The following is a 25,694-nucleotide window of genomic DNA, read 5'->3' as shown; positions in this document are numbered from 1 at the left end:
ATGTGCACCATGACAGCTGTCTTCTCCCCAGCACTGCCTAAGAGCCTATCTAGATGCTGCATGATGTCTGCAACCTTCGCACCAGGCAGGCATGTCACCGTGCGGTCAACACATGGGTTACAAACCCATCTCTCTAATTACTGAATCACCCACTACAAGGAGGCCCCCACCCCCTGGAGGAGTATCCCCTGTATGAGAGGATATGGGCTCATCATCCACGGAAGGGGTCCCTTCTAAAGAAGCATTTCCCTCTTCTGCAGATCAATGTCCTCCTTGCCTGAGACCTTCATTCTCCCTGACAGTAGAGGAGCTATCAGTCCTGGAGTGGGATGCCTTTACCACGTCCCTGAAGGTCTCGTTCGCATGCCTCTCTGTCTCTCTGAGCTTCTCCAGATCCTCCACCTTGGTCACATTTGCTCCCTGAGAGCCAGGAGATCCTTGCACCGAGCACACATCCATGACTTCTGCCCATGGAGCTAATGGTCATACATGTGGCACTCTGTGCAATACACTAGGAAGTCCCCCCCACCCCCGGATGACCTTCTATCTTCATACTGTTTTTGTTGGCTTTTACAGTATTTAGAGATAGTTTATTAGAAGGATAGATCTCAGCTGTAATGGTCAGCTAATTGTCCAAACAGCCTTTCCCAAGAATATGAGAGAGGGATTTGTACTTACGTTCTCTTCTCCACCAGACTCCTTGTGATCACAGGAGCTTGTTCCAGGCTCCCCCGCACACTTCCCACTAAACTCCTGTGAAACTCCAATGTCCTGTTTGCTATCCATCATCATCATCATCATCATCAGTTTTATTACGGCCATTGGCCAGCAAGCTATCCATGTTCGCTATCCTCTTGGGCCTTCAACTCTTATGTAGAGAGTAGGCTTCAAATTGAGACACAGGATGCGGATCAAAGGAATGTGGGGCCTCCCACAGCCCTAGCTGACTCCATCCCCTCAGGCAGGGACAAACAAAAACACTGGAGTTTGCTAGCCCTGGCAAATAACACACACACACACACACACACACACACACACACGGACTTATCCCTTAAAGAGAAATTGTTTTCTCATTTTGGGTTTGTTGGTGTTTTTATAATTCTCTCCGAACAAGGAAAGGCCTGGACCTCGCTTCGTACATTTCAAAAGAGTGCTATATAAATTATTATACCTGAAAATTAAGCTAAGCCAAAATTACGTGCGGAAGTATGTGGAAGCATCTTGACTCCAACATTTACAGAGAGACCAGAAACATTTTGGGAAATCGGAATTAATTACAAATTAACCCACCAGATACGTGCCACCAAAACACAAGCCAGTCCACAATCAATCCTTACTATCTAGTTTATTTTCTCTCCTCAAAGAACATGCACAATCCATCACTGTCATGGTGCAGAAGTTCAAGTCTCTGTTAACAAAAGGAGGACCCTGGGGATAGAGAGGAAGGATAAGATTGAGGGTTAAGGAACCATCCCCTCAAAAGATACCACCCTGTGAAAGGAACCCTCGGAGTCTGTACCAGCATGGCCTCAGGAATTTTTTAGATTGATGTTGTATTACTCATTGTTATGTATGTTTTGAAAAGGTTTTGGTAAACAATGTTTGTAAATAATAAACACAGCAAACAAGTGTTTGCTGTGTAGAATGCAAGATTACTTGTGCATCCACAGAAGGACACACATATTTTCAAAGACTGTATTTTATCTGAAGAAAAACCATCCCCCCCCCCCCGATTAGCTTTCTTATTTACAATTATAATGTTTAGAGTCCCACTATTAAGAAAAAAAGACTATGAATTCTGATTTTGGGTAGGCAGTGTTTAAATTCATTATTAGCAAGGTTTCTTAAGTTTAATATTCCAAATCTGAAGAGTTTGTAACTTGAGCAACATCCCTTATGTTATTTGGAAGGCTGGTTGCACTTGTCAGTCAAACCAGTTCACTGATTAATGTATTAAGGATGGATGAACATAGATTGCCAGGGTCATACAAATAAATGCAGCTACAAATATCCTGAAAGCAGGAGCAAAAGACATGGTTTTCTGCAAAGTTGTATTGATATTCAGTAGTCTTTTTCTCTAATTAGCAGATTAAGTTAACAGCCGTGCAATTAATAACAATACTCCGCTACTTTGACTGTAAAATTTTCTGAAGCGTAAGATGCCAACTTCCTACAGATTGACACAGTCCTCAGGCCAAAAAAGCACAGAACCTTCAGCATGTAAGTAGTAACAGGCAAATTATTTCATTGGACAGATACTTATAGGAACTTGGTTGACATGTTACTGTAAATGACACAGATGCTCCCACTCGGCTTCAGGGATGTCCATTTGAATGGGATGGCCTGAGCAGTTGCATACTACTCTGGTCTCTCTCGCAGTCACACACCCACACAAACACAATGGCGGATGTGGCAAGGGCGGCATTTCTCCCAACATACTGTCGGGCCTAACACCAAATTACTGGAGCAGCATGGGAGCATCATGGAGGTGGTAGCAACAACAGCCGCTAGGCCACTACGAGTAACATGTAAACGAGAGCTGCATATGCTTTTTTAAAAAAAAAAAAAAAACGCTGAAAGAATTTTTCTTTAACTGAGGGCAGATTCACACAATCCGCCACAAATAAAGCAGGCGGGGAAATGTTGGGGAAATGTCAGGAAATAGCAGTGCACACTTCTGATGCGCATGTTGCCCAAACCCATCCAAGTCAAGTTCCCACACCACCTTACTGAGATTCTTCTGACTTCCACCAGACTTCTGTAACCAAGATTTGAAGATGGGTGGAAGAAGTCGGGAGACTCTCAGTAAAGTGGCACAGGAACCGGACTTGGGAGGGTTCAGACAAGCCTGCTGGGAGCACGCTGCTGGTTCCTGGCATTTCCCCACCTTCCTTACTTGTGGCAGACGGTGTAAACCCACCCTTATTATATTCCTAACCCGCTTGCCAGCCATACTGAGTTCCCAATGCATCTTATTGCTTCCTTAGTAAATAAGGGCATTAGCAATTCTACGGCTTAGAAACATTCACATGTATGCATAAAAAACTTCAGAATTTGCAGGAGGAGAAAAAAACACTGCATTGCCACATGTTCTACTTGAATGGCCCTATACACACACTACAGATAGGAATCTTTAGTTCAGCCTCTCAGTTATCTGGGAAAGCCAAATTGTTTTTTAAGGATAGCTGCCAGGGTGAATTGGCTATTTTGATTTATTCCAGGCTCCTTTTTTCCTTCAGCAGGCCTGATATTACTTATTTATTCATTTCTTAATGAGCATCAGAGCTGTGCTGGGAAAAAGAAAAAAGATTATGGCTCCAGCACAAGGCAGTGCTAACTTCATAGTAACTTTCACTGTTTGTCTCAGAGGGAGTAACAGCTTCCTTATGTATATATGTGAAACAAAAATGGAAAATGTGCAACTGCATACACATTATGGGGAGATTTTTTTTTCTAAGATGGAGACAATAAACGTGAGCAGTGACTTTCAATTTACAGTTGTTCAGATCTGAAATGTTACTTTTGTTCAATACAGTATCTGCTATCAGGAAACATTCACACAATTGTCGAAAGTCTAATTGTGAACTACATATACAAGACGAGAGCATTGGAAAAAGATCAGGTCAAACTTCCATGTATTTCACTAAGCAAAATGAAAATTTAGAAATGCATAAGCCAGTCACAACTGGCTGGAGGTGCATAGTTTCATTCAGTGGTCCGTTTGCAGGTTATTTCGTGCATCTATAACCAAGTGAAAAAAACCATTGTTGGAAGCAGCCCTGTATTGTTATAACCCTCCTAAAATCAGTCTGTGCCATGGCAAAACCAAAGAGAGTGATAACTTGTTTTTCAAACCAATATAATAGATTTTACAGATTTCTCAATATTCATGTATTGATACAAATGCTTGCCTCTTTCTGAAGAAGATAAAGGATACAGACCTACAATTTAAAAGTACTTTTTTACTTGAAGAATGCCATTGCTGTAGTGGAGGAAGAAGCTATACAAGGGTTGCTCCAAAAGCCACTGAGGAAGATCAAGAGGATCGAAATGCATTTGGCTGGCATAAAGGAACAACTTTGACTACACACGCTTCAGAGGAATTCCAACAATAAGAGCACAGACTTTTGACAAGCTCCAATACACACAATTGCAGTGCATTTTTTTTCTTACATGTTGTAGGAATGGCAGTACAATTATTTTATGGAATTTCATTTGATTAGTGTTTTTATTATTGTGACTTCACATGTTTGCAATTTACATAGTGAAAATAAAATTGTGGTTTCTATGTTCATAACAGATTAGGATCTATAGAATATTATGTGGTGGATGGGTTGCTTTTCTCATTTCTGGTGATACAAATTTTCTCCTACATTCCAGAGTTGAAACAAATTTTCAGCTTCATCAGCAACTATAGAATTCCATACCACTCAGAAACCTTGACAATTCTGAGATATCAGCATTTTCCAGTTATGCCTTAGAATCAGTGTTCTTTACTGCAAGGCCCAGGGGTCAGTGGTAGCTCCCATCAATCCCAATGCAGTTCCATATGTATGTATGTGGCCTGCGTGAAGCTTTGGCCAAAGCCTGATATACTCTGGTGCACGTCCCAGCACCAGTGGTGTTCCTCTAAGGAAACCAAGCCCTCTCAAGTCTCAGTGTCATCTTGGAAGGCAGGTGTGGAGCACTTTCTCCACACAGTCCCATGGGGAAAGTTCTGGGAAGGATGACACTTCCCAGCACTCCATGCATGCCTTCCAAGACGGAGCTAGGGTTCAACAGGGCTCTGTTTCTCTTAAAGAGTCCCTCCCCAGCTTGGAGGAAAGTGCAACTCTGCACGGAGGTCAGTGCAGTAGGAAATGGCTCTTTACATTGAAGATTTTTTGTCAAATTGCCCCTCCTTGAAAAACAGTGAAGATCGCTGCCTTAAGTCAAAAGGCAGCTAATTTTACACCTTATAGCGCATCACTTTTGCACGCTTCCCACGAGAAGAATGTCAGTTCACCACAGGACTTGTGCACAGGGTTTCTTTAGGTATACAAGGGGAGAATGCAATATCCAGAAAATTTTATGGACTGAATTGGACTACGGAAAGATCCAGATTCACACTCCCATTCGTTCATCTGTAGAGTTCAATAGATAGCTTTGGGCAAATCATCTCTTCCGCCCCTCCCCATTCCCACATGTGGCTAAAAGAAGGAATGACAAAAGCACAAATGCATTGTGCTGGCAGCCTAAATGTAATGAGCTGCATTCTCTTCTGTGGAAATCAGCATACCATGCACGTCTTATGGCTTAAGCCAGTGGTTCCCAACCTGGGGGCCTCCAGTTGTTGCTGAACTACAATCACCGTCAGCCCCAGCTATAATTTATTGTGGCTGGGGATGATGAGAGTTGTAGTTCAGCAACATCTGGAGACCCCCAGGTTGGGAACTACTGCCTTAAGCCGTAAGTAACTATAGGAGTCCGTCTTATGCAACAGACTTATGTGACACACAGAGGACTCTTTCTCGGTCTCCAAATAGCCTTTGATTTCCCACCACCTGCACATTCAGACAACTGCTGTCCTAGCAAAACAGACCTTTAGACTTATAATGTGTACTCAAGCATGCTTTTCATCCAGAAATAGCTTTTTCACTTACGTGATTTATATAGAGACTCTTGCGTTTTTCTCTCACTGTGAAAACACAAAAATATATGTTATATATGACTTCATCTGGTCTCAGCCTTTTCCCTTTGCAGCATCTATTGTCAGAAACAGAACAGTAATAAGCACCTTTTGTGAATCAGAAACAAGAAGAAAAAGAAAGGGAAACCCTCTCCTGTTGGTTTAAACTTACTGTTATATTGGTTGATGAATAATGGAATTCCTGTCATATGCAGGTTAAACAAGATTTATTGAAATTCTGCTTCACAAATTAAATAGTCTTAGCCCCACGGCCCATTTGTTCCATTTGACTGGAAGTCAGCTCCCAAGACCAAGAAAGCTTTTGATTCACTTGAATGGCACGACAGAAAAACTACATTAACCTCTGTATAATGTCTGTCAGCACCAGTATTCATGAATGCACATATCAGAAAAAACATTTCTATCATGTAGACACATATTATAAAGCTTTGGTCCTGAAAGCAATGCTTGAAACTGCCTTGGACTTCGGGAGCAGCACTTTCAATCCACCATTCCCTTTGCCCATTTCCAGAACCAGCTTTGTGTGGTCATTTACCAAGAAGGAACCTTAGAGATCTGGACTCATACGTGAACCATTAAAAATGAAGACTAAAATTTGAATATGTGTAGCTGAACATTGGTGGTTAAAATGTTAAGAGTTCTCTCTTTTTGGATAAAACATCTGGATTTATCAACAGCATCAGATTCAATCAAGGGATTTATCAGCAGCATCAGTCTACTGTTGGTTCTATATATACAGCTCTCTCTCTTTCTCTTTATATCAGTGAAGATACATGAAGAAGATTAATGAAACATGAAGTTATTAGAACTACATGGTTTAATTTATATAATATTTCATTGGTTATTATTATTCTCTATGGTATATTATACCAATTAACAGTTTGTATTGGCTTTTATACATTAATTATTTTTCTATTCATTGTATTAAAACTATTTTTCTAATCATTATACTTGAAGGGTTGGGGGGTGCATTCTTTTATAGTACTTATTGTGGTTGTATTTTGTTTCAATTTCCATCCTGCCTATTTCAGCCAAAACATGCCCACTGATAACAATCTAGTGTAAGGTTGATTGATGCAGGGAACAGAGCACTGCCAACATTCTATATTTCCCACATGTGCAGATATTTTCCCTAAAAAATCTGGGACAAATCTGCCATTGCCTTGCATAACTCACAAGGTGACCTTAAAAAACTAGAAAAGCAACAATAATTATTATCTGTTTCAGAAAGGCGACAGGAACACTTAGTTAAAAATGTAATGTATGATGTAAAAACAGGATTTAAATGAGGTTGAACAGGTTTAGAGTCATGGTTGAAAAATGCAGATGACAAGCTCCTGCTCATTTTTCTGTTCTTTATTTTTCTAAACAAGATTATTTACATATATCTATCAGGCTAACATGTGGGCTATCCGCCAAGATTTCTTAATTTGCTTTGTTTTTTAAGCCCAGTGTTCTAATTTTTGAAAGTGTAGCCTAATTGTTCATCTTTTCAATACAGCAAGGAGGAATAAATTAGGCAGCATTAAAATAAAGAGGAAAAGCCTTTTCTTTTTTTCTTTTTTAAAAAAGAAGTTACTGTGTTTTTCTGCTATTCTTTGTGTGGTGCGCAAGAGACAATTTTACTGGGAGACTTGAAAGAACAAAAGGCAATATCCTTGAGTTAATAATTACACATCAATTACAACCTCTCGCATTTTGATAGCTTTTAAATAATTTAGTGCAGGAATAAAAGCCTAGTTTCCTCTTGTTAGCGGAACTACGTCGTGCTGATCTAAGAGGGGACTACATGAATTCAGAGCAAAATCGTCATCTGTCTCTGCTCCACATGAGAACTGGATTTTTCTTTCTGTTTGAAGCTGACAACTGTAGCAGAGCAGGTAGCTTTAGCAAACAAATAGAGCCTCGCAAATTAAGGCAATGGGGACAACTGGGTTTATCTAAAGGTGTAGTCCCACACCAGCAAAGAGACAGGCTACATTCCAAGGCAAACAAGCCCTCCATGGCTCTGACTGCAATCTTCTCCCCACCGTTCCTCACCCCATTACGTTTTGATTGCTGCTCTTCTGCCCCCTATTTTTAAAATGCCTGAGGAGGCACAGGCTTTAAAATGCCCAAACATTTGATACGATCAATACGTAGGTGCTGCAATGCTTCTGGTGGCCATTTGTCACCGGTTGCCCAAGAAAGGCCTGCAATCCCATGGAGTTGCAGTCATAGCAAAAAATACCTCCAGGTTCTCAGGAATATTAACTGTTCTACTTTTCCCTCTGATGAAGAACCACGGTTCGAAACACACTGGGACTCATCAATACTATATTCTCCCAAATAGAAGGCAACTCTGAATTTAAGACGATGCCTTAAAGCAGGCTTCCCCAAACTGCAGCCCTCCAGATGTTGCTGAACTACAACTCCCAGCATCCCGAGCCACAATTTATTGTGGCTGGGTATGCTGGGGGTTGTAGTTCAGCAACAGATGGAGGGCCGCAGTTTGGGGACACCTGCCTTACAGGATAGAGGTTAATTTTTTTAAAAAAATTATTTATCTATCTGTCTGTCACATTTCTAGACTGCCCTATGTAAAACCTCGGGGTGGTTTACAATTTAAACAAACAGCAAATCGCAGGTAAAACCTAAAAATCATATAAAACCGATTAAAATTACCATAAATAAAACTTTAAAACATCATAAATGAAAAAGCCTGACAAAAACCAGTGTGTTTTCAAAAGTTGTTTAAAAACTATCAGAGATGGGAGATTCTGATGTCATTTGGGAGAATGTTACAGAGCCCTGGGGCAACCCTAGAGAAAGCCCGGTTTGGGGTCACCACCAAGCAAGCTGGTGGCAGCTGCAACCGGACCTCCCCTTATTATCTTAATCGGTGGCGGGGTTCATGAAGAAGGCGCTCTCTTAAATACAGGTTATGCTTGTGTTTACCCCAAAGAAAGAGGACTTTGCATTTAAGACGACCCCACATATTTAACAGAAAAGAACAGGTAAATATTGAAGAAATAAGGTAAATATTTTTCTGATATTTGAGGTTACTCTTCTGCACCATTTGGTGTGTGGGTGGCAGGGTGTTTGACCTTCTTGTCTATGGCACTGTTGTCCATTTTCCTTCTGTGTCATGTGGAGTCAAGTGGGTTGTGGGTTCACAAATCCCACTGTGCCCCAGGTATAGGGAGAGCTGAGGCCTGTAAGGGAGCTGCCTTAAGTGCTTGCTGTGAAAATAATAAAATAATAATAATAATACCACTGGGGAAGTGATGCAATGCTCTGAACGGGGAAAGTGTGCATGTTGTGCATGCAGGGGATCCCAGGTTCAATCCGTGGCACCTAGTACAGGCTACCTAGGAAAGGCTGCTGCCCACGACTTCCGAGAGCAGGGATGGGCAAACTTGGCCCAGCAGCCAGCATTCCAATCGGGGCTGGGAATGATGGGAGTTGTAGTTCAACAACAGCTAGAGGAAGCAAGTCTCCCACCCCGTCCTAGAGCCAGAGTATCAAGCTAGATGGATTCAGTGGTCCGCAGCTATGCATGTTAGTTTAAAGCCTGCATGGTGCAGCAGAAACATCATAATTAAATATTGCCTTCTGGAACTGGGAGGTGGAGGAAGAAGGCTGGCAGCACATTAATGCTATATCAGTTTATTAAGAGGAGAGGCAGGAAATCATCTCTTAAATGTGACACCTCCCCTGCTACACAACTGAAGCAAAAGAGTTTGGAAATGCATGTTCTTCAGAAATACAAAGCTGACTTCCATAAGGAGACACGTGCTTGTTGTTGCAGGAATCACAACAAACACCTCATGTTGCAGAGATGGCCAACCTGAGGCTCTCCAGTTGTTGTTGCACTACAACTCCCATCATCTCCAGCTGCAGTTTATGGTGGCTGGGGGTGATGGAATTTGTAGTCCAACAACAGCTGGAAAACCTCAGGTTGGACACACCTACTATATTGGCAAGTGTATTATATTGCCACTGGAACTCTGAAACCGTATAGCACTCCTCTTCTGACCTGCCCATCATCTTGAGGCTTCAGATGAGAGCAGCAAACCTTCTCAATTTCTGCATAGAGCCATTCAGAATTTGTCTCCAGTACTAAAGCTCACTTGCCAACCGCTCCTCTCTGGTTTCTACCATGCTATCGGTCTTATTTTGGAAATGGAATTTCACAACTTTGCATGCATGGCCTAAATTTAGAAGTTCTAAGCAGTATTTTGGGAGCAAAAGGCTGCATGACAATAAAAATGTTCCAGTTTATGAGAAGAGCTGCAATCCAGACAATCAGAAACAAGTACCCAAAATGGCCTTCTAACAGAACAAAAAGGAACCCTCAGTGGTCTCAGCACAGAGAGCAATAGACGGCAGAAAGAGCAAACAGCACAAATATCAAAATTGGTAAAATTCTAGCAGCAGCAATAAAAATCAGCATTGCTACTCACTAAAATAGAGCCAGTGTGATGTAGTGGTTACAGTGTTGGACTAGGAATGGAGCAATCTGGGTTCGAATACCCGCTCAGCCATAAAGCTCAATGGGTGATCTTGGGCCAGTCATAATGGCCCTATTACGAACAAAGGAATCTGCCTTCTACCGAGGCAGACCATTGTTCCATCTAGCTCAGTATTGTCTATACAGACTGGCAGTGGCTTCTCCAAGGTTGCAAGCAGGAATCTCTCTTAGGCTCAGTCCTATCTTGGAGATGCCAGGGAGAGAACTTGGAACCTTCTGCATGCAAGCATACAGGTGCTCTTCCCAGAGCCGACCCATCCACTAAGGGGAATATTTTACAGTGCTCACCACATGCCTCCCATTCAAATGCAAATCAGGGTGGACCCTGCTTAGAAAAGGGGACAATTCATGCTTGCTATCACAAGACCAGATACACCACCTAATGGCGCAGAGGGGAAGTAACTTGCCTAGGGAGAAAAAGGTTGCTTGTTCAAATTTCCGCTGGTATGTTTCCCAGACTATGGGAAACACCTATATCAGGCAGGAGCAATATAGAAAGGTGCTTAAAGGCATCATCTCATACTGGGTGGGAGCTGGCAGTGGTAAACCCCTCCTGTATTCTACCAAAGAAAACCACATGGCTCTGGTTGCCAGGAGTTGACACTGACTTGACGGCTCAACTTTACTTTACTTTATCACAAGACCAGCTCTCCTCCCAGTCACACATTATGTTTAATGCACATACAATCTGTGTACAGTGTAGCCACATATAGACCTTCACACATTATGTTGCATAAACGCAACACAGTACCCTTCCTATCTGAACCATGCATTTGAGGGACCTGTTCCTAGGTTCACTTTTTAAAAGAACGAAGGTAGTCACACAAAAACATATACATGCATACAGACATATGAATCCACACTCAATGTGATGTCTGAATTGGGCTAATTTATCCACCTAATATGAATATGATGAATATTTATATACCGCTTTTCAACAAAAGTTCCCAAAACGGTCTATATAGATATAGAAAGCCAGAAAGCTAGAAAGCGAAAGCTAGAAAGCTAGCTAGCTAGATAGGATCCCTGTCCCCAAAGTGTTCACAATTTAAAAAAGAAACATAAGACAGACACCAGTAACAGCCACTGGAGGGACGCTGTGCTGGGGATTGATACGGCCAGTTATTCCCTCCCTGCTAAATAAAGAGAATCGTCACTTTTAAAAGGTGCCTCTTTGCTCACTTAGGAGGGGTCTACCTCATAGGATGTGAGGACAAAATGGATGGTGATAGGAGAAGAACCATTTATACCATATCCTGAGCTCTTTGGAGGAAAGATGGCATAGAAACAAACATGTTTTAATAGAGATAAATGAAACAAAAGTCCAGGCAAAGGAACAGTTCTGGCCTGGCATGGAAAACGTAACAGGTAGGTGCCAAGTGAAGCTCCCAATCTTTCTTTTGCCTTTGGGCATCTTCAAACAGCTCTCATTTCCTTGCTCTGTTTCAGCCTAACTCATTTCTGCAGACCTGGCTGGCACATGAGATTCTTCAGCCTACTCTTGACTGCAGAGATCCACACAGATGGCAAGAACCAACACAGAATTCACGGAGCTGCTCCCTCACACCTTAGAGTCCAAAAGGAAAAATAGCCTGCCTTTTTCAAGATGGCAGAATATCTAAAAGGGAGAGAGAATGCACCTCCGTCATCCAGACGAAATGCACAACGGCTCCCCATTTTACCACAGTTTACTGCTTGGACAAGAAGTCAATATGTCCCCTCTCCGCACATCATTCAGGGCGAGGCCTTCGCTTGTCTTCGGTGCCATCACCATGCAGCCAGACCTGATTGGTTACGTGGCACAATGGTGTCATCATTTGGTCTTCATCCCCATGAATATTTTTGCGCTCCTTCTCATACACAGGCACACCTTGAAAAGTTGCCCCAAAGGCAGAATGTGTGTGTAAAATGGTTCACTAAAATTCAGTCCCCCATCCCTAGTTTCAGGCTCAATGAGGTTTAAAGAACTGCCATTGTTAATGTTAAAAAATCTTCCCCATGCTCCTCTAAGCTTTAGGGAATAATTAAATATGTTAGATAAAATACAGAACCAGTGTGGTGTAGTGGTTAGAGCGCTGGACTAGGACTGGGGAGACCCGAGTTCAAATCCTCATTCAGCCATGAAACTAGCTAGGTGCCTCTGGGCCAGTCACTTCTCTCTCAGCCTAACCTACTTCACAGGGTTGTTGTGAAAGAAGAAACTCAAGTATGTAGTACACCGCTATGGGCTCCTTGGAGGAAGAGCGGGATATAAATGTAAAATAAAAATTAAAAAAAAACTGCTGCCAAAACTGGAATCATCTTAGTGTCTTGTACAACTTTCCCCATGTCCTAATCACATCAGCCCTATTAAGATATTCTGCTACATTCAGGAGTCTGTACCTGCATGCAAGAGGCCCTTGTTTTTCACGGGGGTTCTGCTCTCAACTACAATCGTGGAAACAGAGACCACAAATAAAGAATCCTTAACTCTATGGGAATCCAGAGGTTAGGTTTCTGAGCACACCAAAATTACCCCAAACTGCAAAAAAAAATGGAGCGTGGAGACGAAATAAGCAGAGTAGAGCACAGCACTTGTTTTCCAGCAATGCTTCCCCAAACCCCAAAATCACCCAATTTTTTGCAGAAAAGAAACACAAAATGGCTCTGCGCTGCCTCCATGCCAGAAATGCCTGCACAGATGAAATCAGAAGTAATTTCCAGGTGCACAGAACCACAAATAGGTAAAAATAGCCAGTGTTTACCCCCATGATGATAGAAACCAGGTCCCTATGACTCGACCGCGAATAGCAGAAACTGCAATAGGAGAATCCATGAAAAACTAGGGTCTCTTGTACATGCTTTTAGTGTCTATGACTATACATGTGCTCACTTTAAAAATGATTCTAGGTACAGCTCCCCTCTAATGCATGGTACAGATACGAAATGTACTGCTGTACCCAAGTTCAAGATAATGTGTAAAGAACTGTACGCACACACAGATCTGTACATGCATACACTGTACACAAGTTGTATGTGCATTCAACATAACATATGAAGAGGGCTATGATGTTGTGTTTCCATGTATATGGACAAAGTTCAGCAAAACATATAGTATTATTATGTCAGGTCATGAGATGTTATGGTATGACAGGAGGGAACTCAAAATGTGGCTCCCATTTTGTTTCCAAAGATCTTACTTGAAATAACAGGGTTACTACTTATTATACCAGATAATTTCGGGGGGCGGGGGGATGATCACCACTTAAGCCTAACCCCACAGATTGACAAGGCTGTCAGTAAAGGAAGTTGCCTCTGTTGATCACATCAAGAGGCTTTCTAAAGCAAACACCATTAATTTCCATGGGAGGTAAAAACTCAATCTAAATGATAATGCTGGACTTCACTGATCAGTGAGCACAAGGAGGATGGCTGTGTTTTATTTTTCAAGTATGTAGCCTGCAAAAATGATGATATAATCAACTAAAAATTTGAGAAATACATATATTTGAAGAGAGAGATGCAGATCTCTCCAGTTCAAGTACCCGGCCCCAGCTGATAAATTATTGCTACATATTCTGATAATCAGTTCTTGCTGTTTTTAAAATAATGCATCATTTACAATATGAATCTCTGTGGTCCAGGGGAAAGAATGCCGCACCTTGATTCAGATTCTAACTTATCCTTTAACATACTTGAGCACAAGTAACAATCCCTTAGCCTACATGAATGTAACCTACATTAGACATGCCTGGGAAGCACTCAATCAACTAAATATTTGCACAGATTAATAAGAGTGACTAATATTTTTAAATGACAAGACCAAAAAAGCACTGTACACGCCTTCATGCATCCACAACTGGTTGTACCAAACAGCTGATTGTTTACTTTGACTCTATCTAGTATCGGCATAATCATTTTAAAAGAAGACGTCACTTTGTGAATTCTCTTGGCTGTTTTAAAGTATCAATACTTTGTATTCAATTAGATCAAGTTATTTAAATAATGTAATAAGATCTTCCCCCCAGTCCTTTAAAGTGAAGATCTGTTATCATGATAGATGGGAATTCCATGTTATAATCCATCAACAACGGAACACTCAACTAGTCAATTGTGTCTTTATAATGGAAATTGATAAACTGTAGATAAACACAGAGTAGTAGGGATGGACAGAATGTTCCGAGTGACCCACTCCACGGGACACATATGCCCAGAATGTTCCATCAGAACAACCAGTCAAGACAGTTGTTCTGACGGAACGAGCCCTTCATTTGAAGGGTGTTCCATTTCGGAATGGAACACTCGCATGGCCTGTTTCAAGTGAGAATGTTGTGAGCTCGGAACATTCTGCACATCCCTACAGAGAATATTTGAAATAAAATTTTCTAATAAGTAATCCAGTAGTGTGAATCAGTGATTCATTCAGCCTGAAATATCACCCTCTGAGAATCAATAGCACAGGGGCATATAAATTGTCTTGGCAAATGGGACAAGTGCATTTGGAGCCCTCATCAATGATTTTTATCAAACGCATTGGCCATGCTGGCAATTTGCATTGCTGAAGAACCATGGTCAAGCACAGATTACTCCTGTATGTCAAAAATGAACAAGAAAAGTGAACAAGTGCAGAAGAGGGCAACCAAGATGATCAGGGGCCTGGAGCACCTTCCTTGTGAGGCAAGGCTACAGCATCTGTGGCTCTTTAGTTTGGAAGAGAAGTGACTAAGGGGAGACATGATCGAGGTGTATAAAATTATGCATGGAGTGGAGAGGGTAGACAGAGAGAAATTTTTCTCCCTCTCTCACAACACTAGGCCATCCCATGAAACTGAAGGTCGGGAAATTTAGGATTGACAAGAGGAAGTACTTTTTCACACAGCACATAATTAATCTATGGAATTCTCTGCCATGGGATATGGTGATGGCAACTAACTTGGATGGCTTTAAAATGGGCTTAGACAAATTCATGGAGGACAGGCTACTATCAATCTATTAATGGCTACTAGTCTGGTAGCTATAGGCCACCTTCAGCCTCAGAGACAAGATGCCTCTAAATACCAGTTGAGGAGACCAACAGCAAGAGAGAGGGCATGCCCTCGGCTCTTGCCTGTGGGTTTCCCAGAGGCATCTGGTGGACCACTGTGAAACAGGATGCTGGACCAGATAGGCCTTGGGCCTGATCGAGCAGAGCTGTTCTTATGTTCTTATTGTTCTTCAGTCTCGGATTATGTTAATGTCACCAAAAGCAGAAATCAATCAAGCACAGAAAGGCTGCCATCATAATTATTCATAAGAAACTTCTGAAAAAGTCAAAGGCAGTCTGATTCTGCACCTTTGTGTTAGATCAATTGCTCTATAAATGCCACGATAACACTGTGATGCACCATAATATTGTCCTGATGGGAAGAGTGGAAATTCCTCTGTCCTGTTCTCTCGATTGGAGAAGATCTTACAATTGGACATTAGGCCAATGCAAGTATACAACCAAGTGTGCATGCAGCAATGTTGTCATTTTTAATTGCTCATCAATAATCTTCGCACCAGTCATAAAAAGCAAAGCAAAGCTGGTTACTTACCATCCGTTTGAGATTTGCTGAGGAATATTGTGCTGGCCCGTGGGTGATCTGAAGGGTTGAATTCCATGTTCAAATCTGGGGGGGAAAGGGTGAAATAAAGAATGTTAAAAGGGAATTGCTGATAAACAGCAGTAGAAATCTTGCTCAGAGAAAGCATGTCTGAGGGTGTGTCCTCTCTAAGCCCAAACACTCCTTTAGGCCTCAGGCTAAAGAGAAGCAAGTAATAAGCTCCTTGCCTCCCTTCAGCCTAACTCCTATTCCTAGCTGTCCAAATGTTTGTAACCATGTGCTACTCTTTGCTGCCAACATATTTATTTATCTATCGGTCAAATTTGTACACCGCCCCAAACTTTCATCTCTGGGTGGTTAACAATAACATAAAACAAGTCAAAACATACACAGAAATCTTAAAACAATTTAGGCAATCTAAAAATCAAAAACAGATCAAAACTTGAAAATTCAAAAACCGAAAAAACTTGGTGGGTTTTTCCCAAGTAGTGGTTTTTCAAGTGCTTTTTAAAAATTGCCAGTGATGGGGAGGATCATATTTCAATAGGGAGTGCATTCCACAGTCTCGGGGCAGCAACTGAGAAGGCCCGTCCCCATGTGACCACCAGCCGAGCTAGCAGCAACTGGAGACGGACCTCTCCAGATGACCTCAATTGGTGGTGAGGCTCATAATGAAGAAGACGTTCTCTTAAATACCCAAGGCCTAAGCCGTTATGAAGGCACTATAATAGCAGCACATATCTAAACACAGCCCTGAGCCCCCAACAATTTGGGACAGGCATGGAAAAGGTCGTTCCCAAAATTCAGAATTTCCCTTGCATACAGGCAAACCTTGTTATACACAGACTCTATATCTGTGGTTTCGCGTATTCAATTCAAGGGTGTCTAACTGACACCCCATTTCATTATCCATGGATATGAAAGGGTTAAAACCCATGTATCCATGGTTCCTAGAGGGCCAGAAGTGACCGTGGAGGTCATTTCTGGCCGCCATTTTGTCAGAAGGCCCCATTTTGTGGCTCATTTCTTTTTTTAAAAAGCATTTTCCCACAATTTTTCACAGGGGAAATTGGGAATTTGGGCTGGTGGGGCACATTCCTGTACAGCTGGACACCTGTGGAACACAGTAGGGGACTTTCTTCATATTTTTACTGAGTCAATTCCTTGGTATCCACCATTTCAGCATCCACAGTCCCGCCCACCACCACAGATACCGAGATTTGCCTGTATTTCATTGCAGGGTCCAACTCCTGTCCTCTGCATGTCACACAATTATAACAGTAATTATATATAATCTAATAGTAGTTATATTACTATTAGATTATATATTATTATATAATGTAATAGTAAACTATTATTTACTAATAAAAAGAACTATTATTATTCTTATTATTCGTATTATTCGTATTATTCTATTATTATTCAAACCCCACATTGACTATTTCGTGGGTAGGCAGAGATTTGACTGGGCTTCTCTTATTTACATCACCTGCTTAAAAGCAATGGCCAGGAAAACCCATTAAAACGGGATTGTGTTGCGCTGAAATAGGATGAAAGGTTTGCTACAGCCTCCAAACACGAAGCTGATTATTGCACATCTTTCATTAGTATGTCTTTCCCACCCCCCACAATATTGCCAAGAGCAGAATTAGAGTCTCCTGTTCAGTACTGCATAGGAATTAAATGCGGTAACTAATTATGTATCACTGTGTGGCTGCTAGCAGGGTAGTCATTATTCAAGGCGATTGGTAAGGATAGTAGCTCAATCTGAGTTCAAGCAGGTTAACACTTAGTCTAGCATCTGTGCATAAAAGACATTGTTCCTTTTAAGTCCCAGGAAGAGAAATAGCAGTACATTCCTACTTGTGTCAATTTTAATTTAGATGAAGAGCGTGCACACACACACACACACACACACACATATACACACACACTGATTTGCCATTGTAAATTTCCAATGCATTCCAATCACTTAACAGGAAGTCTATAATGTCTACATATAGCCCTACATCTCATGGCCCTACATAATTTAGAGAACACTTAAAGCAATTTGCATAATCCTGTACATTAACCTTTCCTGCTGGAGGTCACTGGGGAGAGTCTCAATTTTCTGCAAGCGTCTCCCTTTTCCTAAGATCCTTTCCCCCAGGCATTATTAAGACATGTTATGTTACTTGGCCTCCACCCTTCCTTTTCTTAGGGCCCACTTCTTAAAGGCAACACTCCCCCAGTCTTGCCTCACTGCCTTTCAGTAAAACTCACCTCTCCTGGAATTAAATTTGTCTACTCTGGTTTTACTGGCCAACATATTCCGCAGCATAATGCAGACGGTTCTGTGCCACTCGTGCTGCTGCAGCCTCCTAAGGAACAGTTGGTGGTCTTGCGCAAGTGGGCAGATACTTAAAGTAGCATGCTTGCATGTTGGGAGCGCTAATTCCATTGGAAATAGTGTTAAGTAGTGCTCCAAAGTATAAGCGCACCACTTCTACTATTTGTGCTCTTGCTCAAGACTGCCAGCAGCAGAAGCATGGTTGGCTCAGAACTGCCCACATCATGCTACCAAATATGTTGGCCATTGACTCGAGTCTTGCAGTAACACAAAAGAACCACTGACAGATTGGTCAGTGACGTGTGTATATGTGTGTGTGTGTGTGTTCCTGAATCCTTTGTTTTATTCCTTTGTTTCCTCTTCTCTTTGCCTAATCCCTTCTGTTGATCCCCCTCTTGTGCCATTATTTGTTCCTACTATGGCTCAGTCCTATCTGTTTCCCTGCTACACGTCTGCTCTGTATTTCCTAGTTGTAATCCGATCCAAACTTACATACCAGGTCTCCGATACAGATACACTGTCGACCCACAGCAACCCCTTGACAGTTCCACACCAAGCAGGTTGCAATCAATCCATCAGTATCGAGCTGTTAGATTAATGACTCTACAGTAGCTGTTTTCTTGGCCCAGGGATGCTCATGGTGATAACACGTGAGGAGGTCTCTTGGAAAGCGCTTTGTGAAAATTATTTCACAGATTATCTAAATGTGTACTGACATCACAGGATTACATATGTGTGGTCTGGCTTTTAAAGGTTTCCATTTTCAACACCTTGCTCTTCTAACTTGTCCGTATTGCTTCTGTACTGCAGCCACTTTGCAAATTAACTTCCTTTTTGAGATCACAAGTGAGTGACTTGGAGTTATACCCTAAGCGTGCAAGAGAGACCCATCCCACAGATTCCTCTAGGAAGCGAGCATGCCATGTAGAACCTGGGGGGGGGGTCTCAATTGTCTCCTTCTACAGCAACAACCTACTGGATTCAGATTCTTTATGCTGCTTTGCAGACCCAAAGTAAACAGAAGGAGGACACATAGCTGCTGCTGGCCTGTGTCTCCTTGGTAACATGTAGTGAAAGCTGTTGTGATGCAATGCCACCACACTCAGCATTTCTCTGTTCCTGCTCACTGGCAGCCATTTGCAGGGTGCAAGGAAAGGTAGAGCACACTGACGCAGCATCCCATGGCCTTCTTTCACAAGACGTGGCTTAGGGCTAATTCAATACAAAATAAATGCCAGATCAAAATGGAGGTCACCAGGTCATCGTTGTGGACTGAAGCCATAGAAACTGGAGAACTGTGTTGGGGATTTAGAGACTTTGTGCTTATGACAAGATATGTTTGTGGATATATTTACATCGCATTTTGTATCTTTAGTATTTGTTGGTTATATTTGTATATAATAAATATACAACCCAAACGCATATATGCCCCAAACTACCTTTTCTGGGCAGTTTACAGTGCCTGTATATTAAAGATGCATTGCAGCTATTCACATGCGCAGGCAAAACCAAGCTAAGGAAGCCCAGCCCGGTTTTGCCTGGACTGACAGGGTCGGGCCCAATCCTGGCAGTGACTCGGCAGCAAACCCACCTCTCCTAACTCCACTTTTCTAATCGTCTGCCAGCCCTGGCTGCTTCCAGCCAAGGCTGGAAGACTGTGGGGCTCCCAGACAGCTTTGGAGAAGGGAGGAGGTTCACCATAATGCCCCACACACTCGCACAGTGCATTATGGGAGCTCAGGGGGGGAGCAACATGTCCCGGCACCCCGACCCTCCGAGCTACCAGCAGCAGCCAGTAATCATCTGAGCAGGCGATCTGCCTGTTGAAGAGGGAGCCCTCGGTTGTCTGCGGGGAGATAAGCTTTTTAAGGCTTCCTCCCCTCTAGCCCTCTGGCCCTTTCTCACGGGTCGCGAGAAAGGGCTCACTGGCGTATATTTTGGAACTATTTCTATTGTGTTTATTTTTGTGAACTGCCTAGAGCCTTTTGAGTCAGGCGGTAAATAAATTAAATAATTAAGTAAATAACAGCCACTGATTTGTTTGATTACGGTTAATTCAAACATACATTTTTTTCCCCAACATGTGGGGGCATTCAAATACAGAATCATCAGATTTTAGAATTGGAAGGGGCCATGGAGGTCTTCTGGTCCAGCCTCTTGCAACAGCATAACTGCAACCACATTATCGACAGATGGCTCCCCAGTCTCTGTCTGAAAACTTTCAGTGAAGAGCTCACAACTGTGTGAGGCAGACTGTTCCACAGTCGAAGAACCCTTACAATCAGGAAATCCTCCTAATGTCTAGCCTAGCGATTCCCACATGCAGTGCCCAACGATTCTTCTGAAGAGGAGAATGAGCATCATCGCCTCTGAACAGGACTTAAAAGGGCACAAAGCAGAATCTAACAAGATAAAGTACAGTCAGAAAGCTCGTTTATCACATTTTCTCCCACTCTTTCTTTAAGAAGCTCAGTGTCGCACAGCAGGGCCCTGTCCCCATTTAATCCTTACAAACCTGTAAGGTAGGCTAGACTGAGAAACAGTGGTTTGCTCAAGAGTTTTGTGGCGGAGTAGGGATTTGAGCATGGGTCTTGCCAGTCCTGGTGAAACACTCTACCCACCACACTGGCTCCTAACTGCATGGGAATGGCACAACCCATGCATAGTCCATGTTTCCCTGTACCTGCTTGTCAGTCCAATGAGGGATAGGTGCAGTGCCATGCAGAAGGTGGCTCTGACTAGCAGGGATTAAACACGGATTAACCAAGCACAACCGGGGATTAAATAAAGCCCCATGCTGACAGATCTACAGTAAGAAGAAAATTGGGCAGGCAGGGGGCGGGGGCTTCCCAATGATCTTCATTGCTAAGATCTTATCCCATTAATCTAAGCAATGAGTGTATTCCATTACAAAGAGTAACTCAATACATTTTAAACTCACTAATAAATCACCCTTCATACACAGTAGCATCCCAAACGAAGCGCTGCTATTTCTGTGCCATAGGAGCAGACTAGTTCTTTTGGTGTTTGCTCAGAGCTTCACTTCAACCTTGCTGATTTAGCACACGTTTCTGGTTTGTTAGGTGACTGTCTTGAGATATATGGAGGCCATGAGTGGGGCGGGGGGGGGGGTTAGGAGGGGAAGGGACGCTTCAAGGCATTGCTCTGGGGTTGGTAATCAAGGATAACTTTACCGCATTTTCCAAATACAAGATGAGATTTCCCACCAGTTCTTTTCCTGTTTAATATGAGGGGGAGGGGTTTATCTTAAATTCAAAGTCCTCTTTCTTTTTGGTCCTCTTTCTTTGGGGTATAACATGTATTTGACCTCTTATCATCATAAAATTAAGGCAATGTCTTAAATTCAGAGTCATCTTATATTTGGGTAAATAAGGTATATGCCCACCTACTGTATGTGCTATCAGAACTCTCCAAACAATTGGATATGAATGGGAAGAATTCCTATACTCCCAGCTGCTGTTGGTGTACCACTCTCATCATCTCCAGTTGCAATTTATTGCAACTAGGATGCTGGCAATCGTAGTCCAACAACAGGACCCAATGTACTTGATTGGCTGATTCCACAAAGATACAGCACCTCTTCACACAGTACCTTTTCACGTGTACACCTAAGATGTTTTAAATGTATACAGTGAGGGAAATAAGTATTTGATCCCCTGCTGATTTTGTCCATTTGCCCTCTGACACAGAAATGACCAGGCTATAATTGGAATGGTAGGTTTATTGTAGCTGTGAGAGACAGAATAACAACAAACAAACCCTCAAAAGCCCAGTGCCCAAAAGTCAGCGATGGATTTGCATTGTAGTGAGGGAAATAAGTATTCAATCCCCTATCAACCAGCAAGATTTCAGCAGGGGATCAAATACTTATTTCCCTCACTGTACCTAAAAACATAAACTGTGTCTGTGACAAACAAGTGGTTTTTTAAAAAAAGAGGCAACATGCAAGTACTTTCATCAGAGAGCCACGATTGGCTGCAGGTCCCTGCTGAATGTATTTATTTTATTTATTTACCGTTCAGTTTTTATACTACCTCAGGGGATGGAGCTACTCTGGGAAGAGCAGGTGTCAAGTTCCCTCCCTGGCTTCTCCAAGATAGGGCTGAGAGAGATTCCTGCCTGCAACCTTGGAGAAGCCGCTGCCAGTCTGTGAAGACAATAATGAGCTAGATAGACCAATGGTCTGACTCGGTATATGGCAGCTTCCTATGTTCCTAGTGGTGGTAGTGGTACAAGACTTTACCGAGCTAGATGGACCAATGGTCTGAATTGATCAAGTCAGCTTCATATGTTAACCACACAGGAGCAACAACAGCCTAACCGGCTTGTGACTTAGCAGCTACAAAATCAGCACCAGAAGATCTACAGAAATCAGCACCAGAAGCTTTTCACAGCATATAGATGAGCATCACTTGCAAATATTTGTACTCAGAATGGGGAGAGAATGGCAACTCTATCAATTACAATGGGATCGTTGATATCACCTTACTCAAGCCAAAGGAATGTTGATACTCTCTCATACCCGGAAGAGTCATCTTAACATAAACAGCAGTAAAAGTAAGTTTCTGATAAGCATTTATATGCTTTAGGCTTAGAAATCAAACTACCAGGTGCTTCCTTAAGTTCATGCCTGAAGCCAAAACAGGAACCATTCATCTTGTTTGGACAAAATTGGCACAAGCTTAGGCCTATGAAAAATGCACTACTTGTAGGGAAATGCAATCAAGCAAGCCTTCTAGGCTGCGTGCCTTCAGCTTGGTGACCGGAGAACATACTTGGTACCATCACAGCCCCACTCTCTAATCTGGCCCCAAAGGCATTGAAACGGGGGAGAACTGCCTCTTAATAATCTATTATTAGCAAAGTAATAATTGCTAGGTAGGGCTCCGACTTTGCCAAATTCTGCTCCTCAGAGTGACCCAAGGTTTAAAACACAATAATCAGAAGAATAATTATTCAAGGAAGGAAAAATGTGAAGGGAAGGTATTTTGGCATCAGTTTAAAGGGGGGGGGGCGGAATCCTTAAACTCATTAGTGCACAGGAAGACCATAGCAAACAGAACCAAGGTTGAGTATCCTAGCAACTAGCTGCTTCTGAGGAATTCTCATCAGAGCTTTCCTGGATGTGTATTGTGTAATGAAGAGTTTATTGCCTAACTTTATTCAAAATCGTATAGAATGAGCTTCCCAAAAAGTGGGCTATGGGTACGAATATGTACATTTGCTTTTAGAGTAAAAGTTAAGAACCTATTTTATTATGCTTTCCATTTTCCATTAGTCACCTCCATATATGCCTGGCCTACAATGGGTCAGAGCCCAACAGATCCCAGGTGCCAGGGTGCCATGACTCCTAGAAATTTAACCACGGTGCCTAGATTAGGTTATTCAGAGATAGCGTTATTTAATAAAATCTTTATTTGTCCCAGGTAGCTCTGTTTCTTTTTCAAAAAGGGAATAAAAAGAAGTTAATTTACCCTCTCCCGCCACGGCGTCTGTCACGAAGTCCAGTAATTTTGTCAAGGGTGCACTCTCTGGCTCCTAGATCCAAAGAAATTAGTCAAGGCCTGTACTAGGTTCTGGTAACAAATGGGATACTTTTGAACTAGGAAAACCAGGTACCATTTCAGGTCCCAGTGGCAGGAGCCACATTAGGGTCAAAGGGCTGCTCGTGGTCAAGAACCAAGAGAATGATGATACCATCTTCACCAGAGCCACATCCCTCCCTAGCCCTCCAGCAGTTACGGAGCCTCTGTCCAGCTCTGGTGCCCTGTTTATGGAATGCTCAGCCCAGAGAGGCGTGCCAGGTGGCGGATCTGATGGTTTGGGGGCACTGAGAAAAATCTGGATTTGTGTGGGGGAGAGGGCAGTGTGGGTGTGGGTGTTGGGTATTTTAACATATTTAATCCTCTTCAACTCCACTGTTTTTAGCTGTCAGTTTTATTGCTTCCTGTCTTGTGGTTTTAGTATTGGTTTTGTACTTTTGCCTTGTCTCAGTCGGTCATTTTGAAAGCATTTAAGAGCATTTAGGGTGGAGGTGGGGGTTAGCTGAGTCAACCTTGAGCCCCTGGTCAGGATCGAACTTGTAACCTTCTGGTTACAGGGCGGCAGTTTTACCACTGCGCCACCAGGGGCTCTTTATTGGGCCTGTGCAAAGGTGAAGCTGTACACAGTTCTCCGGGCACCACACCGAGGTGACCGCTCCCACCATGCAGGACAGTGCTTTGCCTACATCATCTTGGAAGGTGTGCACAGAATGCGGAGAACTGTAGCCTGTCCTAGTGTTTTATCTGCACAGCTCCTAAAGAGAGGGCTCTTTCTCCCTTAAAGGGCCTTCCCAGCACTGAGAAAAGCACAGTACTGTGCAGAGATTCGCAGAGTGGGAAATGGCTCTCGCATGGGAGGCTTTTTTTTGCCAAAGTGGCCCCTGCCTGAAAAGCAGTTAATATCACCAATATATAGTCTGAAATAGCGGAGGGGGGCAGTGTTCCCCCTCTGAACAGGGATTCCCAGATGTTGACGACTTCAACTCCCATAATCCCCAACCAAAGGCCATTGCAGCTGGGGATTCTGGGAGTTGCAGTCAACAACATCTGGGAATCCGTGTTAGAGGGAACACTGGTCGGGGGTGGGGGGTGGGGGGAGGTAATGGACCCCTTCCCAAATGGAATATCAGATGAAAGAAAAATATTCATTATAGTGTGCATAATTCTGCATTAATTTTCAATTAAAATTTAGTAACATCATACCTGCAATTACATTTCCCATGAAATCCATGCCGCTTGATTATGTATCAGCAAAGCTGGGCACTAAGTGGGTTGCCCCAACGGAATTCCAGGCAGGGATTCAGAATGTCCATCACTATGTAGCTCTGGTGAAAGCAAGGAACTGCTGGGATATAACTGAACCTCAACAGGCCAGAAATACCCCTTGACTCCTATAAAGGTGTCCACTCAGGACTGCTTGCTCTAGGAGCCAGCCCAACAATTTAGAAGCCAGACCATCCTCTGCTTCATAGGAACATAGGAAGCTGCCATATACTGAGTTAGACCACTGGTCCATCTAGCTCAGTATTGTCTACTACACAGACTGGCAGCAGCTTCTCCAAGGTTACAGGTTACATAGGGACAGACTACGTGCTTGCCTCCAGTAATGCCCTCTGCTCCCTGAGCGGAGTGGATTCATTCACCTTTCACCCCTAGGAATGCCCAATGGAGAGGACAATTCACCTTCTGCTCCATGGCAGGGGGCAAACTCCCTGCCTTGCTTGCCCACACCTCCTCCTGGTTGCATCCATATGACTCAGGCAGGTGATGGACCAATGTAATCAGCAGGAGGAGGAGAAGGAGGAGGAGGAGGGAGCAGCCAGCTTCTGCTTTGCTTCTCCATCTCTATCTCCTGGTTGCAACAACTCTCCATCACCTGACTCAGGCACCACATTCAAATTAGATAACCCAAAAATAATTTTTAAAAAGTCAGTGTATTAAGATTTTAAAATTGTATCAGTAATAGAAAACAATGATATAAAATCATATATACACACACCCCACATACATGAAATCATCACAGCTTCAGAAAAAA

At 42.7% G+C, this 25,694-nt stretch overlaps 1 protein-coding gene across 1 annotated transcript in view; it reads right to left on the bottom strand.

Moving 5' to 3' along the window:
- CCNY (cyclin Y) overlaps positions 1-25,694 on the bottom strand; it is a 153,915-nt gene that overhangs the window by 45,084 nt on the left and 83,137 nt on the right. Inside the window, exons 2-3 of the mRNA XM_053263597.1 lie at positions 15,758-15,832; positions 5,643-5,677 (exon numbers count right to left, since the gene is read on the bottom strand). Coding sequence (XP_053119572.1) covers positions 5,643-5,677; positions 15,758-15,832 — 110 coding nt within the window. The remainder of the gene's footprint in view (positions 1-5,642; positions 5,678-15,757; positions 15,833-25,694) is intronic.

The sequence above is a fragment of the Hemicordylus capensis genome, chromosome 6, assembly GCF_027244095.1.
Source record: "Hemicordylus capensis ecotype Gifberg chromosome 6, rHemCap1.1.pri, whole genome shotgun sequence".
In the NCBI taxonomy this organism is placed as follows: domain Eukaryota; kingdom Metazoa; phylum Chordata; class Lepidosauria; order Squamata; family Cordylidae; genus Hemicordylus; species Hemicordylus capensis.
The sequence above is the reverse complement of the archived record's forward strand: the minus strand, read 5'-3'. Positions and strand labels throughout refer to the sequence as shown.